The following is a 19,067-nucleotide window of genomic DNA, read 5'->3' as shown; positions in this document are numbered from 1 at the left end:
GGGAAGCTTCTCCCCATGGCTATAGAGGAAGAGATGATTGTTGCTAAGTATAACTACAAAGAAGATGATTGGATGCCTTATACTCTTCCCTCAACTGTGCCTTAAGAGAAGTTTCAATAGGGAATCTGTTGGAACCGAGATAAATGCTCTCTTATGACAGAATTATCTGGTAATGGCCTTAGCCCAAGTTGATCAGGGATGAAATTTGCACTTAGGTTCATGTCAATCCTGAAAACCCAAATCTCCTTTACAAGCAAAGGATACTGCTTAATCGGAAAGAAAGGCCAAACAAGGTGCCCCTCCAATCACTGCTAACTTTGGGAGACGGATCCTTTGCTGAGTTGTGTTTGGCTCGTCATTAATTCTCGTGTCCTCTACTCCTCGAGGACGTCTCATCCATAGCAATCAGTTTGGTGCAACAGAGAGCAACCGCCACCATGGCAATCAGTTGGTGTAAGACAGGCAAAGCGCCATCCACGGCAATTCTTACCACAAATGGTAGAGATTTCGGATATTGCATCGTTCGACCTCAATTGCTCCATGGCCAGGAGCTGCTTTTCACTCATTTTTCCTATCAACATCACTGTTTTCTTCATTTTTGTTTCAGTTTCTCTTGCCGTCTTTGCAAGTCCTTCTCTCTCAATAAATTCTCGCTTTCAGAACAAAACTATCGATTAAATATGAAACCCAGAAACGAGAAAGTTTCACTACAGTGATGTCTGGCAAGATCTAAAAGTGCTTCAAATCAAAATAAGCAGAGCAGGTACCTGACTTGAAACAGTAAATAATGAAGAAGAGATACATTCCAATACTTCTAAAACTGATGAATTCTTGACTATAATTTCCCTGACAAAAAGCTGAAATGTTCTTTAACAGGTAATAGAAAAATCACTCAACAAACAAAACCAGAAAACTCAGAAAGGGTACCAATTTTAAGAAGAGAAAGAACCAACCTCTCCATGAATCAGTATCTAGAACCTGAGCTTGCTAAAAAACCATCGATTCTTCCCCGTCTTAAATCTCTCCTCGAGCTTGGCCTTAGTCTCCTTCGCCGCCGCAACTTTCTTATCACGCGACTGGAGGACATCGAGAGAGACGACATCCTTGAGATCAACATCAAGGGTGTACCGGGTGGGCATAATGTGGTTGTAGTTGACGAGCTTGACGAAAGCCTTCACTCTCGACTTCTTCGCGGTCTTCTTCGCCGAGTCCTTGCGAATCACCTTCTTCGGGTACTTGGAGATGCCGGCGACCAAGCAGTGACCGTACGAGCGGTCCCGAGTACCATCGTCGAAGGAACGGATGATGACTGCTTTCCGGCCGGCGAATCGGCCTTGTAAGAGGATCACCGCCTTGCCGGGCTTCAGAAACTTCACCATGTCTCCGCTACCTTCGTACCTTCGGTCCGTAGCCGGCGCCTCTGCTCGTCGAGGAGTGAAGGCTGAAGGAAGAGCAGACGAGGGATACTCGATCGTCGACTCGGGTAGGGTTTAACGAGGGTATCTTCTGGAGCTGATCGCTGGCGGCCCTTAGATCATCGTACACTTCGGATCAACGGGCCTCCAGATATCCTCAGCTATGTCGTCTCCTCGTGAGATAAAATCAAAATCGTCCCTTTACACAAGCTCATATTTGTAGAAATTGCCGGACTAGCTACCAATTTGACTACTATATTTGAAACAACCAAGCTTAAGAGCTCTTTTTATTCCACCCAAAGAAAGCAAAGCAAAGAACTGAAGCATTCCAAAGTGATTAATTGCCAAAACAAATGGAGAATGCCAATAGCAATCTTAAATTACGTTTTATTGTTGCCTCAGCAATTCCAGCATTTGTACATTTTATAGTGTCTTGCAAATTATATTCACACTACCATAGATTACATACACAGGAACTGAGCCCTTCAGTCTTACTGCACTGGAGACTCGACCTTAAACTCTGAAACTCCAAAGTCAGCCAGTAATCGCCACACTTAACCCAACAACTTCTACATGTTGCTTTCCATCAAGATGGGGATGGACCATGACAGTGGCTTCTGCTTCTTCCAGTGCAGGATCCTTCCCCGTGTTAGAAATTGAGACACAGCCGATTACAGTTGTCTGATCCAACAGAGCAGATTCTTCTTCATGTTTGTTATCTCCTGAGATTATCTCCCATTCTTCTTTCACTGATGTGACCTCGAAGCCATCTTCGTTGTGCTTTTCAAACTCAAATGCTGTGGGAAGAATGACGTAGTCGTTTAGTGGGTTGTAGAAAGGATCTGAGTCCACCTTCAGCCAATGCTTCAGTATACGGAATACATGAGGATCACAGATTATTCCCCGGTGGTCCCCAGGGACTCCAACCCTGGCTTCTGCATTGAACCCGTCGGCCTGAAAAGGGGAGAGCAGTACACAGACACATTTCAAGATGTTCAAGAAAGCTAAGAATTGGAACCCTTTTTCTTTAAACAAATCTTTATAGTGGTGATCATCCATGGCCAAAACCGTAACAGTAGAAAAATCTTTATTACAACATTAATTCAAATGAACTCACCTTGCCTGATTCCACGGGAACAGTCCCATCACCATCTACACAGATGTATCTTGCCTGAAATACACAGGTGATAAATTTGAAGTCTACCAATGACAAAAGCACAAACAGTTGAGATATGTTAAGCTGCAGCAATTTTTTAATTTAGCTTTAATGACTCGCCTACTTCGGGAAGTGTTTTATCCTTAGCCTTCAACAGATATCATGTAATATAATCTTTTCTTTTAAAGTCAATAAAAACTTAAGTATAATATAACTCAAGTAAAAATTTAACTTGCTGAATAATTTAGCCAAGTTGATATTCCCATACTATAAAATAGCAAAAAACAAAAACACTGAATTGCAATAGAAACAAAAAAAAACATAAAAGAAAGTAAACCTGGAATAGCAAAATTTGCTGTAGGTCTGAAATTGGTGTCTGCTCACTTCCGTAGCTGTTGAGTGAAAGAAGAAAGTTGATTTAATTTTATTTTTTTTACTCGAAGAAAGTTGATTTAATGATAACAGATGAGTACATGAAGGAAAAAAAACTCTCATAAATCTTCTCAAATAAATAGAACTTGTGAAACACCATGCCTTTCAGATCAGTCTACTCTTTTCAGCATAATTATTAATTGCGTTTCAGAATCCATTTCAAATTATCAACTAAAAATAGGGTATTAGTTAGTTGAAACCAAAGAAAAAAAAAGAAAGCATAACATACATAGATATAAATAAAACATATGTATATACATATGTAGTGGTTGAAGAATATAGCAGGAACAATAATAGCAGTTTTTTTAGATCACAGGTAAACAATCCATATGTTAACTTAAAGACCATTAAAAGGTAAACTACATCTCACTGTCTGAAAATTAAATAAATAGGACATCAAAATACGGATAGTAATCTAAGTTCATAAAGGTATTTTAAGCAGGGCCAAAAAGAAGTCCACACATATTGCATGAACATAAAAAATCACTCAAAACAGATTCTCACCTGAGACAGATTAGCCAGTATCAATGTTAAAATATACAAGTAAATCAAATAACAGACTAAGAATAGTTGGAAAAGAACGGAATTCCACTCCAATTTTCCATTTCCAGTTGTGAGATCGAGCATTGTTGTAAAGAGATATTTTGTTCAAACTTGAACTAGTTTTAATAACCTAACTATTTGGACAAAGAAAAAGAAACCAAAACCACTCACACTTAATACAAGCCTGCAAATTGTGCATAAACGTTGACACTGAGCTGAAAGAAACATTACCAAACACTATGAGGTGTGCCATAATTAGTCCCGTAAATGTTATAAAATTTGACGCTTGAAGGAACCTCAGCAGTTGAGAGAATTTTTTGAGTTTCACGAGCCCATTTTAAGATCTCTAGATTGAATGGTGAAGGCAACTCAACTCCATCATAGTTAACCTAGTCACAGATATTAAATTGTCATCTTCTACTACTAAAGCGAATATTTTGGGATAACCGTAAAGCGGAAATTATTAAAAGAAACTTGGAATTTTTGTTTTGTGCTTCTTCAATTGAATACCTTGTTATTTGAAAGAGATTCAGCCATGAGGGGAATGGCTTCTGGGGGTTCATAAGATTCTAAAATAGTACTAGCATTGCCAGAGCTATCATGTCTTTCCCGCCATAACTGTAGAAGTGGGACAGTACGCCAATTATAATCAGGGCAGCCCATCAGTTCATATATTGATGGGCATTCAATCAACTGCAGCAAAAGCACTATTCCGTGAGTGATTTTATCAAATATTATGGGGCAGATACTCTCTATGGCTCTTCCCCAAGAAAGAAAAAGAGAAGCAAAACAAAAAAACAGAAACAAAAACCTTTATTGCTAGAATGAAGAAAAGACAGTGTCTTTCAATACTAAAGACTGGTAGAAAGAAATATAGCAGGAAGATTAGTACTAGCTCGCTTGGCAAGTTGCACTAGATGTGAGTTAGGGAGAAATGGGTATATAGATGCCTACAGATTTCAAGGAGAAAGATTCCATAACCAACAAGAATATTTAAGGCTGGAAACGGGACATCATGGATCATACCAGCTGGTGCATGCTCCACTTAGAGATGAAAAAGTTCTGCTCCCATCCATCAACAAAGGACATTCCATTCAGGAGACTGGTTGTGATATATCCAGGTGCACCTAATCATACAATCATGCTTAAGTTATAGAGTTTCAAAATCATTCAACTGCTTGTGAATGATGGAACCAGAAAAACACCTCCACTAGCAATAATGAAAGAAAGATCATTTTTATCTGTAGGAAATATCTATCTTGCTCATGACAGATGTCTATACCAAAATATCTCTCTCCAGCACAATAAGGCCATCATGAAACATTTTTAAGTCTATCAGACATCAAATACAAGCAACCTACATACCCCGAAATGGTGCAGCAATTGCAATCCAGCTCTTCACATACTTCTCAAAAACCTACGGAAGAACAAATAACGTGTATGAATAGTCAATCAGGTATATTTAGTGACACAACCTGCTTATACAAGGTAAAAATAAAAGAAGAAAAGAATGTTGTAGGAATAGAATGTATACACACATAAAAGTAGAAAAGGGTATTGTACGAATATAACACACAGACACACACTTACATCAGTGTGAAGCGCCATGAAGCATTTCACAAGCAAGCCACCCATAGAATGAGTTATAACATTTATTTTCTTGTGTCCTGAAGAAGTGTAGACTGACTCTAATTTAGCAGAGAACTGATCCATCGTCTCCTGGAACCTTCAACAAGTATAGAGGGTTGACATCCAAGAATTCAGTAATTACAAGGAAAGGAAGTAATTTTATTCTTTGAAAATGATGAGAACTTTATGAAGAAGATATGATCTGGATAAAACTGGAAATAAGCACAAAAATAGTTCAACAATAAAATAAAAACAATCAGGTAGTATAATCCAATAGATAGGATTCTCTAACAACAAGTTTGCACTGAGAAACCAATGCACGCTAAATTGTCTGTCACTGAGTTAGCACTCCACTACTTGAACCCAGGAGACGAAAAGGAAGAAAAGTTGAAAAGATATTGAGCAAATAAGGAAATGACAAAATTTTATATTCCAGCAGTACCTGTCTGTCCTAAAGTGATAACAAGTGATGAAACCTAGAAACACTGTTGCCATGTACAAAAACTAGTTAGAGACCCTTGACTGTTGTATCACAGTACTAATCTGAGAGTGGTGTGCCCCTTGCTTAGCTGATGCAAACAAAAACATGGTCCATACAATCTACAGAAGAATAAACTAATATGGAGAATGTGCGTTTGATGATCTCATAACAATGTCAAGAACCATCTCTTCCTAGAAGGCAGCCCCATTTCTTCAAAGGAAGAACAAGTGTTATTTTAATAATAAGACTCTTTATCAGCTTTTGGACATAAATGCAGGACAAACCTATTGCTCTGGCGGAAATCATAGCCAAATCCAAAGAGTGTTTTGCCCTCTTGAAAGCCCCACTTGATCATTTGCTCTATCATATCATGAAAATAGCAAACACAATCACGTCCAACAATCTGCAAGAGAAAAATGAAGCAACCAAGAAGTTAAATGCTGATATTTTTCATCATTATGGTGAATATTATTGGCATTTAATTCAGAAAGCAAAGAACATAGTTGTTCTTACACAAAGTGTATGTTCTTTGCGGGAAAAAAAAGTGATAAACAAGCATGCTCTCTAAATGCAATGGAAGTAAAGTACGCAGGCAAAGGAGTCTGTAAGCATCATTCCAGAATATTTTGATGTGATATTTTATGATAATCTTTGCACTAGATGTGCTTCAAAAAGAACAACATGAACTTTTAAAAGCATTACCCTTCAACTTAAAAAGTCTTCTATTACTCTCAGTAATTCACGGGTCTAAATTAGTATCTCGGTTCCTCCTAATCCAGGTATCATTAAACTAGACATTGATGGCTTCTCATAAGGTAATCCTGGACAGGGAATACAGTAATGTTTTTCACTATCATGATAGATCCATGGCTTTCTCCATTCAGGTCCTCCGAGAGTTTATGGAGTGGATCGATAACCATCAATTTTTCCTTGTAACTAAAACCACTGTTTGGCTTTGTTGCCTGTTGGTCTTGTTGATGAAACTATTTTTTTCTCGAAAAAGTTTGAGCGTCATGCTCAGCTTCCAAACATACAATTTTTCCACCTTCCTGTTTATGAGGGACAACAACAACAGGACAAATAAAGAAGATGTTTCAAGTGATCATACTTATGCAATAAATCAACAGCAAAACAGTCTAAGAGCCATTAAACATGTCTCACATGTTAAAGTTCAATCCTTTTTCCCAAAAAATATGGAAAGGTTGAAGTTAAATTGGAAAATGGGAATTGGAAGCTGAATGTTCTGCATAAGAAAGTATAATGCTAGACATTTACCATGTCAGGGTCAAGGTTATCAATTGCAAACAATCCATATCTGTCCTCAGGCACAACTATACGTGTTTTTGAATCCAATGAGACAGTTTTTCCTGTTACATGGCATTCAAACAAAATCTATGTCAGGTTGACTGCTCCACTGATGATGCTGTGTAGCAAACAACAAATATCTTGGATGCCCAGCTGTAGAGAAGACGCATATCCAAAGGGTAATAAAACCTAATAGATATTTATCAAAAGAATAATTAGGAACAGAAAAGAGGGTTCAATCATCCAAGATAGCCCGATAGTATGATATGATCATTCTAAGCTCTGTAAACAGCAGAACCAAATTTAAGAGAAGGAGAGGAAACCCCACAGCGAAAGTTGACTCTATTCTTGATATATACTGAAGAGCTAAAGAGGTACGGGAGTGGTTGTGTAGAAAACAGTATATTACAAATGTATAAATCAAAACAGCATTTAACTTGTTGATCGATAGAAACCTCCATTCTAGCAGGGCATTAAAGTACTTCTCTGGGTATGCAATGCAACAGAAGCTGCATTTTAAGACTTTGGACAAATTTGTGAAATAGAAGCTGCTGCAGCCAACAATGCAGATGCTGATGCATCTTCGACTATCAACAAAGATGTTCATAGAATGATGATAGCTGTACTTTAAGTGCTCAAGATAGAACCCATTTGTCACAGTGATGAACTATGATCAAATGAATGACAAGCAAACAACAAGTGATACCTCAAGTTATCCGCTAAAGTAGACTCACTGAGACCACAATTTGAGCAGTATAAAAATACTCCCACCTTGTTTCTAGATTGTGTGATATTCGGTCACTTCAAAATGATAAATGAGTAAACTAGGATCTTCACCAATAAGAAACAAAAGCAAAAAGTAAACCAACCACAGGCTCACTTTAACTGACCGAAAGAAAACTAAAAGTTTGCAAGTAGACCATATAGAAAGGAACTAGTAAAACTCCCCCAATCGCCAGTAACGACAATAACGTACTTAGCTATTCACTCACTTATTAATATAGATTAGAAGAAAACGTCAAAGGAATATATATATTCACAACCATAGAATAGAACCTCAAAAGTCACCTGTGGAAGGATCAAAACGTGACCAAAGTTTTGTCCGAAACTCATGATCAGCACCTAAGACTCGAACCCATATTCGCTCTTCAAGTCCATCTTCAGTTACAGCATTCAAAATCGAACCCGCAATTCCAGGAACCAACAAAACGGGGTCAAGATTTGGGTTCACATACGGCTCTTTGTTGTTGCCCGACCTCATCCATTCCTCAATCAGCTGAATTATCTCTTCAAGCACCGCCATCCTTTACAATATTCTTGAACCCTTCCTCCTTCCAACTGAAAAAGTTCAAAAAAAACTTCACACTCTCAGCCGAAGTTTCCCCCCCCTTGCCCCAAATCTCGAGCACCAAAGAACAAGAATCCGTTCTAAACTTCAAGCCAAAGCTAACCTTGAAACATAAATGTACTAAATGGAACTAAAAACGCATAAATCCTCAGACATCGGAAACTTGTCACTAGAACCCTCCCCACGAAACAACGAAAAATCAGCAAAGTATACAAAGACCGTTCAGTTCCTTTGAAAAAATAGGAAGGACGAAAGGCAGATCCAAACAACCAAAGCTAATAATTTGAAGGCAAGATGTTGGAAATCATAGACGGTTCAAAGGTCGCGTAATTAATCTACGGCAACCGATCGAGAACAATCAAGCGAAGGAATTGAAGAAGAGAGAAGTATACACACGAGGAGGAAGATGAAGGGGTATTTTACAGGGGAAAAGGAAGATGATAAGAAGAAAGGGGTTGTTGTCTCGCTTCTTCGGTTCTTCCTTTCTGTTCAACCTTTTTAGCGTAAAGAACACAAGCCAGCGATCGAAGTAGTTAAGACTACAGGCCGCCACGGCACAACGACGACAGCTTTTCCTTCCTATACGCCATCTCTGTCCTATTCGTAATTTCGTACCGTCCTCGGTCCTCCCTTTATTATTCGATTTTCCGATAACGTCCCTTATCATAACTTAATTCTAAAAATACACACAACCTTGTCATATAACCATGTGTTTGGTCGTGGATTGAATTGGGTTGAACCAGGATAGAGAGAGGGAAGCGGGCAGGTACTTTTCCACCTATTAGACATTGTGTCTTTTATCTTTTAATTTAAATGTTTATACATTATGTGATATTTATATTTTTTAAATATTTTATTTAGTTAAAATATCACTTTGCTAACTATTTTTTTGTTCTCTTTGGAATCCTAAATGATGGTGTTGATTTTATAATTTGAAATCAACATTTAAATTAAGAAATAACCGACCAGACCATCAAGCGAATCTTGTTGATTGTGTAAACAAATAGGGTACAGGTCTCCCCAATTACATAAGAAAATAAAAGAAAAGAGAGAGAGAGAGAGGAGAACTATATAATAGATCAATCATACTAGATACGTTTCAAATTTTTAAATAATTCAACTATTAGTCAATTTTTTCACTAGTTGAACCAACTGAAATGACCTAATCAAGTGGGTTAGAGCACTTTAGGTTTTGCTACAGTTTTACACATGGAATGATTAAATTCAATTCTATCAATTGATCAAATTTGGCTCCTATAATAGTCGTATTGATGTAAGCTTGTTAAATCTCCTATATACTAAAATCCATTTCTCTATACAGTGTTTTTAAATGAACAAGTTTCTTGACTAATTTTTACATATATTGTTTGAGAACCATAACAAGAAAAAAAGGTCACGTTGGTATCATGTTGCGTGCAAATATCATAATTAAAGTTGATTTTTTATTCAATTTTTTAGTTGCTAATGTTGGTTGAGTTTCCTATTTATTTTCAAAATCTAGTTAAGATTTTACCAATTTGAGAGTCTTTCTTTCCTTAAAAGTTTTTTTTTGTTTGATCTCACATTACATTAGTTTCCTTAAGAGAAGTTTTTTCCCATTATGAGTTTAGTTTCCTTTTTTGACAAAATCTAAATTTTTTTTATTTAGAAAGTTTTGTTTCCTAATTCTAGATTCCAAATCTTAGAGTCCTAAAACATCTCTCATTCCAAAAATCACCTCTTGAATATTTTGTTTCCAAATTGGTCAAGTTGTGTTAAAAATAATTGCCTTATATGAGAAGTCTATGTTTAAATTTTTTTTATTATGATGTTCCATCTCAAAACTTTCATATTGGGAGGTTTTTAAGTTTCCTTAATCATCATGTTCATAGATAAATTATTATTTTGTAACTCCCTCTTGATTAAAACTCGGTCCCTTTTTATCATTGGTCTAAAAGTGCCTCCTTTTTAATTGGGAGTATGAAGAGCCACATTGTGCACCTTTTCCCGTTTGAAGTATGAGAGCTACTATCTTTTTATTCATACCTTAACTCCTGAAAGATTTTTTTTTTTTAATTTGTGTTTGATAAAATCACTTCAAAGCAATGTTTATAAACCAACTACCTAAAAGTATAAGTGTGTGCCCAACATCCAGCTAATTCAACTATTGTATTCTTCACCCAATGTGTGATTTGTGTTTGAGTTACCCTTAAAAAATAAGTAGTCTCCTTGCTATGCCCTAAAGTTGGGTTATTTTTCCTCCATTGAAATTGAGCAGAGTGTGTTTTAGACTATAACCGTTTTAACTGGTGTATAGAGTTTTATCATACGACTATGAGTTATTTTTCTTCCCTCATCATTATGATGTGCAAGTTCGGTCTCTTGGTAAAGAGCAAAAAGATCCTCAGTTTATGGGGGAGACGTAGAAGAAGTACAAGAAAGAAGTTCGCTTTTTGTGGTAATCAAATTTTATGTGGTTAAAATATCTAACTAAGGGAGAGACAAGATGAAAACTACAAGCAAGATGTGAATAAAAACAAGATGAGTCAAAGCAAGGCAATCAAAATTTATTTTTCAAGCACATAAGTTCATTGACCAAGATTATTTTCAAGTGAAGTTACACACACCAGCTTGAGGGGGAGTGTTAAGAGACACCCACGTGCGTAGGGGTGGCATGACTAGTAAATAAGGAAAATTTTCATAGAGATGACATAAAATTATAATTATACAAGTTTTATATATTTTTTTCTTTTGAAGCATATAGCTCTAAAGATATTGTAGTTATTGTAAACACTTTCACACAACTATAAATACAACATCATGACATGGGGTAGAGTATCCAAGCATCTTCCTTGTGGCTCAAATTCGTCCATACAACTCTCTCTTTTCCTCTTCCTTCTCTCCCTCATTTTCTTCTCTCCTCTCTCCCAAGAGCTAGAATTTCTCTCTTCTCTCCTTCCCTTGAGATCTCTTATGTTTGTGTTTTGGCCCTAGAAATCAACATAGTTGATGTAGTTGGATTTAGTTATGAATTTGGTTATGGGTTTATCGACATCGTCTAACCCGAGCATGTGTCATCTCCAAGAAAGAGGAAAAATAGCATTTGTCTACAACACACAAGAGTTGCCTATGTTCCAATATCCTTCTCCTCCAATGCGTTTGTCTTTTCAGCCAATCTCTCTCTCTCTCTCTCTCTCTACGGATTCATGAGCATCCCTCCCCAACCAAATGCACTCCCAGCTACCGAATTTGAAGTATTCATTGGATTTTATCTCATCATGTTTGTTATGGAACACCTGATTTTGCTTATCAAAACCATATTCGTGATTGTCTTTGCTGTTGTCTATTTCTTGAAATGGTGCAAATTTATTAAACTAGAAAAAAAGGCAAGGGAGAGGGAGAAAGTGATCCTTAAGCTATGAGAATTGGTGCAATGTATAAGTCATGACTTTGGTGGCGGATTTGTAAAACAAAACTGACTTTATTCCTTTTGTTTATATATAATTTCATGAGTGAGAAGTGTGAAAGCCATATTGTGTGTGTGTTTTTGCCTAATCCTCTTTCTATTTATCTGTTTCTGTTAAAAGAGCATCCAACAACACCTTTTTTATTCTTAAAGCATAATGAGTCAGCTAGATTTCGTAAAAATAGGATATAGACTGTTTTGTGGATGTTGAATATTTAACAGGGGGAAGGAAACTGCCTCATCAAGATTTCTCTTTTCTAATCTATTTTTTGATTTAATTAATAAGCTAATAATATAATTATTGTGTTAAATGGTTTCTTAAGGCCATTGTACCAAAAATCTTCCACTTGCTTAAAATCTGTATAAAACCATATTTTATTATAATGTTAGACTAACACCAATGTTGGTCATATCTATAGTTAATATAAATGAATTGCATTTGCTTTCATATGTTGTTTGACTTCTTTCTATATGTCAAAACTTCAAGAACTACTACTAGCAAACAATACTTTCCATAAACAATAATTGCTTCATATGCATAAAGCACAAGTCATATAGATTCAATGGTTGAGATTTACAACATATCTAACATGAAGGTATTTGAGTGTGTTTGCCCTCATACATCCCCAACCCAAGCATAGTTCAGGAGTTGCTCCACCCACCCAATGGTCTATGCCATTTCCAAGGGCAAAAGTTCTATTAAGAACCTCATAGGATATTTGCCCTAGTGCACCCTTGACACATGTGAAATTAAAACCTATTCACTAGCATTCCCTAGGACAACTTGGCACTTTACAACTATCGTGATAATATAACACATGAGTACATGATCATGCATAGCATAGTGTACTATACAATAACTCATCAAAAAGTTTCAAGAGAGTACATGTACTACAAACTCATTCACATATGCAAGAGTTTCACTCCCTTATCTTACACATGTTTATTGAACACTTTGATTGGTAGTGGCATAGTGAATGGATTAGTCAACGTCTGTTGAGATGATCTATAAGAAACAATGTATCTATTTCTTTTGAACTTATTCTCTCACATAATACTTGACTTGAATATGTTTTGGAGACAATACGACATCTAGAATATTTCGTAAGAGTTATAGCTGTATTATTGGCACATACAATAGTTATTGGGTCCTTTATACTATCCACTATCTGAAACTCTATAATCAATTATTTCAACTACATGGTTTCTTTTGTAGCTTATGGGTAAGTAATATATTTGATTTCCATTATAGATTGAGTTATGCAATCTTGTATTTTACTACATCATGAAATACCATCATCACCAAACACAAAGATATACCCAGATGTAGACTTTAATGTATTAGGACAACCTTTTTTAGTCAAAGTCTGAATATCCTTTTATTTATAGTGGATCGATATAGTGTACCATCATATGTAACTTAGTGATTTTAACGCATATTAAACTCTTTTTGTAGCCTCATAATGTGTTGGACCTAGGTTTGCTTGATATCTTCCCAAAAGCCCAACCACATAGCATAAGTCTGGTCTTATACATGTCATTGTAAACATTAGACTTCAAACTATAGAGACATGAGGATATCCGTCCATATCAAGTTTTTGAAACTCATTTTGTAGATAATCATTTTTATCAAAATTTTGACCTTTTATAATAGGTGATAAAACTAAATTATAAATTTTCATGTCAAATCTTTTTAATGTGGTATTTAGATACCCTTCTCGAGATAATCCAAAACAATTTCAAATTTTTGTCTGGATAGATTTTTATTCCTAAAATATACGGAGTTTCACCAAGATCTTTCATTTCAAATTTATGTGATCTTTTGTAGTAGTATTTGACATGACATCATTCCTGAAATTATAATAATCAACATACAAAGTTAAGATGAGTTCCTTGCTCCCACAAATCTTTAGATAAACAAAATGTCAAATGGTTTTCATTAAATTTATATTTTGTTATTGCCTCATGAAATTTTAAATGTCATTGATGATGAACTTGTTTAATACCATATAATATGTTATGAATTTCTTGCCCTTATACTTTGAATCTTTCAGATTGCTTCATATAGATGTTCTCATACAAATCTCCAATGAGAAAAGTAGTCTTTACATCTTCTTGATGCAACTCAAAGTCTTAAAGGTAACTATGGCCTAAACTTTTTATTGATTCTTTTCTACACGCAAAATGAAATGTATCAACAAAATCTCTACCTTCAACTTGAGTAAAACCTATTGCAACCAACCATCAATGGGTCAATCTTTCCAAGCCATCGAGAACACTAGAAGTAGGGGTGGCTTCGAACCGAGCCGGCTCGGTTCGGTTCAGTTCAATTCGTCATCTATCGAGCTCGAGCACCAAAATCGGCTCGTTTACCTTAACGAGCCGAGCTCGACCGAAGCTAGGTTCGGTTCGTCGGCTCGTGAGCCGGCTCAAAGTGAGTCGGATCGGTATGAATCGGTAACGGGATCGCGAGCGAGCAGGGGAGCGGGAGCGAGAGCGAGGGGGGGAAAATTTTTCTTCCCCCCTCGTCACTACCGACCCTTCCCATCGGTTGTTGTCACTGCCTCTACCGCTGACGCAACCGTCTCTACCGCCGTCGCAGCTGCTCGTCGGCCGCCTCTGTGGCCGTCCGTTCGATTTCTTCCTCTCCTCGTCGTCGCCTCTGCTTCCGTCACCGCCGCTTCCATCGCCGTCGCCTCCGTCGTGGCCGTCATCCCCGACGATAGGTCCTCCCCAGTGCCATAACCCCCTTCCCTCCGCGTCGTCTCGGCGAAAAACCAGAACAGGGGAGAAATAATCTCCCCCCTCCCTCGCGAGAAGATGATCTCGCACGTGCGAGATCATAAAATTAAAAAAAAAAAAATTCCTCTGGAAAAAATTTAAAATAAATTTTATAGAAATAATTTTCTATAAACTATTAGTGTCTCATGTTTTTTTAAACATTTTTCTAATTGAAATTTTTTATTAAAAATCATATAATTTTCTAAGTAAGATTTTTCTTTAGAAAAGGCAATAAGAGGTCCATTTAACTTTCCTAAGAAAAATTTAAAATATTTCTTGTAATTTTCTAGTAAGTCTGTAATAGTAATAGGATTTTATTTAAAGGATTTATAGTTTTTATTTGGGTGATTATAAATTGATAGTGATATTTTATTTAATTTTGTTGTGTTTGATTATTGTATGGAGTTTATTTATAATGTTATGCAGTGTATGGAGTGTTTAGATTATTTTATGGAGTGTATAAACAATTTCATGAAGTGTTTATGCAGGTATTATGTATATTGATTATGCCCAATTTTAAGTAGAGGTCATGTCGAATTTTATACAAGTATTATATATATAGATTATGCTCAATTTTAAGTAGAGGTTATGCCCAATCTTATACACATATTATATATATAAGTTATGCCCGATTTTATGTAGAGGTCATGCCCAATTTTATGTAAAATGTATGCATAATTTTATATACATTTTATTCGATATATATTTTTTGAAAAGTTTTAAATGTATGTTGAGGTTCAAGCTCGGCTCGAACTCGTTGGGCTCGAGCTCGATAACAATTTTAGGCTCGAGACGAGGCTCGGCTCAAAGCTCGGCTCGAAATATTTAAATCAACCTCGACTCGAACATAAGCAGGTTCGGGCTCGGCTCGAAGCTCGGCTCGAAATATTTAAATCAAGCTCGACTCGAACATAAGCAGGTTCGAGCTCGGCTCGGCTCGATGCCACCCCTAACTAGAAGTACAGAAAAAGACATAAAAGATGTTGCACTTCCAACCCCTAGAAAGGAAGAAGTTGCTAAAATTCTTGCCAAAGTTACTTCTTGGGGTTACCATATTTCTATTGTGGATGTAAAACTCTCCACTTTAGCACCCTAAGTGGGGAAAACTTTCTCTTTGGATGGAGTCATGAATAAAAAAAAATTCCCAATGCCTCCTTCCCCCTCATATCAACCTTTTGACAAATTACCCACATCCAATACTTGTTTTTGTCTATCCACCCCCACCACGACCACCCTTGTTGCCCAAACCATCCTCACCGACCTTCCCACCAAGCCAAGCTACTCTCTCAACCACTCACCCAACTCTCTCATATTCTCCATCCATCCCATGCACCACCATGCTACATTTGATATGACCACCCACCATTATCCAATACCATAGGTTGCTACTGTAGAATAAACTAGTTGCACGAAGATCTAGCCCTCAAGTATATCAAGCATCGACTCAACAACGCCAAACAACAGAAGGAAAACAAGCATAACAAGAAATACATAACTTGGAAGATTGAAAAAAATAATCGTACAATGGTTTTCCTATACTTCAACCTTTGAGGCAAAGTTGATCTTCTATGAGTGGTGGATGATAAAACCCAATTTTATAAAGAAAAACATGTGACCAAGCTATGAGAAGGGTACAAATTATAATTTGGGAGCATTTATTTTTAAAAAAATATAGGGAGTGACACTCTGGGGGTATTCTTGGAATGTATTTAAAGTTATGTTAAGATATGAGTCTTAGTTAGAGTTTCCACTTAGAAGTCTTGCTTTCCTATTTGATATAATTTTTAAATTTATAAAGTCCAAAATCTTAGTCAAAGTCGTTTACTAAAGTCATAGTAGAAGTTTCTTATTTTATGTAATCGAAATATTATAAATATAAGACTAGAGTGAACGAGCCAAAACATTGATTTATTTTCTCTCTTATTCCTCCCTTCTCCCTCTCTACTCTTCCCTAACCCATCTCATATCTTCTCTCTCTCTCTCTCTCTCTCTCTCTCTCTCTCTCTCTCTCTCTCTCTCCTTTATTCTAGCCTTCTTAACCTCTTTCTCTTAGTTCTTCTTCCCTTTTTCCATCTCTCTCCCAACTCTTTCTTGCACTTTCAAGAAAAGAGATAGGATATTTTCAAGAGGGTTCTATCAAAATGACTCTTATTTGTTCTATAAATGGGACCATTGACCTCAAACATATCTCATTTATGACAACTGAGTGTCTTATTTTTTAAGGTCACTCACTTTTTAATTAAAACTCTAGTCTATGTAAGGTTTTGCTAGTGCACTTGGAAAATTGAAGTGTAATGTGAATTGCATCAAGTGATTAAAAGTGCATTAATGGATGTGAAATGTTGGCCTACAATTCACATTATCTAGAGAATATGAAGTTTTCATAAAACAATAGAATGTGAATTCCACCTCTCATACTGGAAATTCACTTTCCTTTAATATATTTGTCTGAATTCATTCCTCATCTTCGTTCTTCTAATTGTAAGTAACTAATATGAAGGGGGGCATAGAAGTCCCTCCTCTCCTATTGTTCATAGAGAATGGTGAAGAACAAGGATAAGGGAGGCCCTCTCTCTTACACCACTGGCCTCCCATTTTGATGACAAGAGCTATAATGGGAGGGGGGGGGCCCCCTTTCGCCCCCTTCCCAAAACTTGTCTGGTTGATAGAAAAAGGCCTCCTATTGATACATGAGGAGAGTATTCTTTTTTTTTTCCTTTAAATTATTTGTTTAAAATTTGTATAATATTTTTTATTACCATTTATTTTAAAATTATTTTTTCGTGCAATAATCATTTATTATAATTTATTTTCATATAAATAATGTAAAATAAAAAATTTAATAATTTATTTAATTTACTAACACACATATGCTTATTTGAAGTAGATATATTTATTTTAAGTAAATTATTTAGTTGACAATTATTTTATAAAATTAAACGTACATTATTTTATAATTATTCAATTATTTCACTTAAATTTTTATATTTTCTTATCATAGTTTAATTTCATTAAGAATATACACGAACTAGGAATTATAATTCATAACTATATCAAAATTTAAATTGCTTTGATCTAATTTTTGTTTTTATTAATTTACAGTTAATGTAAATTGTTATATGTTCAATTCAAATGTATTAAATTACCTAAATTTATAAATTTTTAATTGTTTAAAAAAATTAAAATTTATGTTCGCAACTTAAAAATCATTTGGTAACTTAGAGTAATTAATAATTACATTAGAACCCTCATTCTTCTTACTATCTCATCCTAAAATTATTTTTATTAATGAATTCCTTATGCACTTTCCACAAGGTTAATAGACACCAAAAGAACATGTTAAAGCATACTCCAAAAAAATATATTCTTTGGGGAGGATAAATCATATTGAAATTCACTTTCATTTTCTTTTTTCGTAAATAATCTACTTTTTAAGTGTAGCTAATCATGCATATTACATTGAAAGCACGATATTCTGATTCATAATTCGACTCCGTCAAGCCAAATTTGGGATGGGGTGTATCATAAATGGATTCTAAACTTGCACATTCTATTTTGTACGAGTGCCCGTAGTTCGTCCTAAGGCCCGGTTAGTGCACTCTGAAATTGAAAGTGAAAATAACCCAAAACCTATTAGTGTATACTGTAAGTAGCGAGTGTAAGTGAAATCATTTCCTAAGGATAGTGAATTCACTTTCACTCTTGGGCTCACTCACTCTCCCAATTTTGTTATGCTAATTATGCCCTCTCACTGTTTCATTTGGATATAATAATTAAGCATTTGTTTAAGTATTTTATTTTATATATTTAATTAAAATTTAAAATTTAATTATTTATTAATTTAAAGAAGTTGAATTTATCTTAGTTTAAAATTAAAACCACCAGATTAATTTTATATAATTAAATACTATTTTTATTTATATAAAATCATGATTTAAATATTATATTTTATTTATAATTTAAGAGTGAGAATTTAGATATTAAAAAATTAACAATTTGATTAAGAATTTGGATATTATAAAAGAAAGATTTTGTTTGATCATTATATTTTAATAAAATAAAATATAATTAATTAAATAAATATATTTGTTAAAAATATTTATTAATTTTAAACAAGTAAAAAATTATTTTAGTTTAGTCAAATAAAAATATATAAAATAAAAATTAAATCTATTAAAGTAAATTTATATAATAAAGTATATTTTTGTTTTTATATAAATTATTTATTTTTAATATGATCATTAATGACCATTTTATGAGTGATAATTTAGATATTGTAAAGTAATAATTTGATTAACATTTGGATATTATAAAAGTAAGGTTTTGTTTAATCATTTATTTCTTTTATATTTAATTGAATAAATAATCTTAATTTATTTTTAATTATTTATTAATTTTAAAAATTGAAATATATTTTGGTTTAGTTAAATAAAACTATATTATAACATTAAATCTATAAAAATAATTTTGTATAATAAAGTACCCTCTTATTTATTTACATAAATTTATGATTTTAATATTATATTTAATAA

The 19,067-nt window shown here is 34.8% G+C and overlaps 2 protein-coding genes across 3 annotated transcripts; both read right to left on the bottom strand.

The window, feature by feature from the left end:
* Nucleotides 1-764: 764 nt before the first annotated feature.
* Nucleotides 765-1,591, bottom strand: LOC137951501 (large ribosomal subunit protein eL27x-like). Its single transcript, XM_068798194.1, has one exon. The coding sequence runs from the start codon at nucleotides 1,377-1,379 to the stop codon at nucleotides 972-974; it is 408 nt and encodes a 135-aa protein (XP_068654295.1). The 5' UTR covers nucleotides 1,380-1,591; the 3' UTR covers nucleotides 765-971.
* A 111-nt stretch (nucleotides 1,592-1,702) lies between these two features.
* Nucleotides 1,703-8,841, bottom strand: LOC137951499 (lecithin-cholesterol acyltransferase-like 4). Of its 2 annotated transcripts, XM_068798193.1 has the most exons (12): nucleotides 8,413-8,841; nucleotides 8,030-8,299; nucleotides 6,932-7,023; nucleotides 5,941-6,059; nucleotides 5,137-5,272; nucleotides 4,912-4,963; nucleotides 4,573-4,673; nucleotides 4,057-4,239; nucleotides 3,778-3,935; nucleotides 2,909-2,963; nucleotides 2,533-2,586; nucleotides 1,703-2,369 (listed from the first exon to the last, which is right to left on the bottom strand). In XM_068798193.1, exons 2-12 carry the CDS (start codon nucleotides 8,262-8,264, stop codon nucleotides 1,950-1,952), a joined length of 1,605 nt encoding a protein of 534 aa, XP_068654294.1. In that variant the 5' UTR covers nucleotides 8,265-8,299; nucleotides 8,413-8,841; the 3' UTR covers nucleotides 1,703-1,949. The 2 variants fall into 2 exon arrangements, with proteins under 2 accessions (XP_068654294.1, XP_068654293.1); XM_068798192.1 differs by having other exon boundaries at nucleotides 8,030-8,841.
* Nucleotides 8,842-19,067: the final 10,226 nt, after the last annotated feature.

This window comes from Aristolochia californica, unplaced genomic scaffold (genome assembly GCF_029961685.1).
Source record: "Aristolochia californica isolate CCGP_79_NKW_82.1479 unplaced genomic scaffold, dmAriCali1.0.hap1 SCAF_15, whole genome shotgun sequence".
In the NCBI taxonomy this organism is placed as follows: domain Eukaryota; kingdom Viridiplantae; phylum Streptophyta; class Magnoliopsida; order Piperales; family Aristolochiaceae; genus Aristolochia; species Aristolochia californica.
The sequence above is the reverse complement of the archived record's forward strand: the minus strand, read 5'-3'. Positions and strand labels throughout refer to the sequence as shown.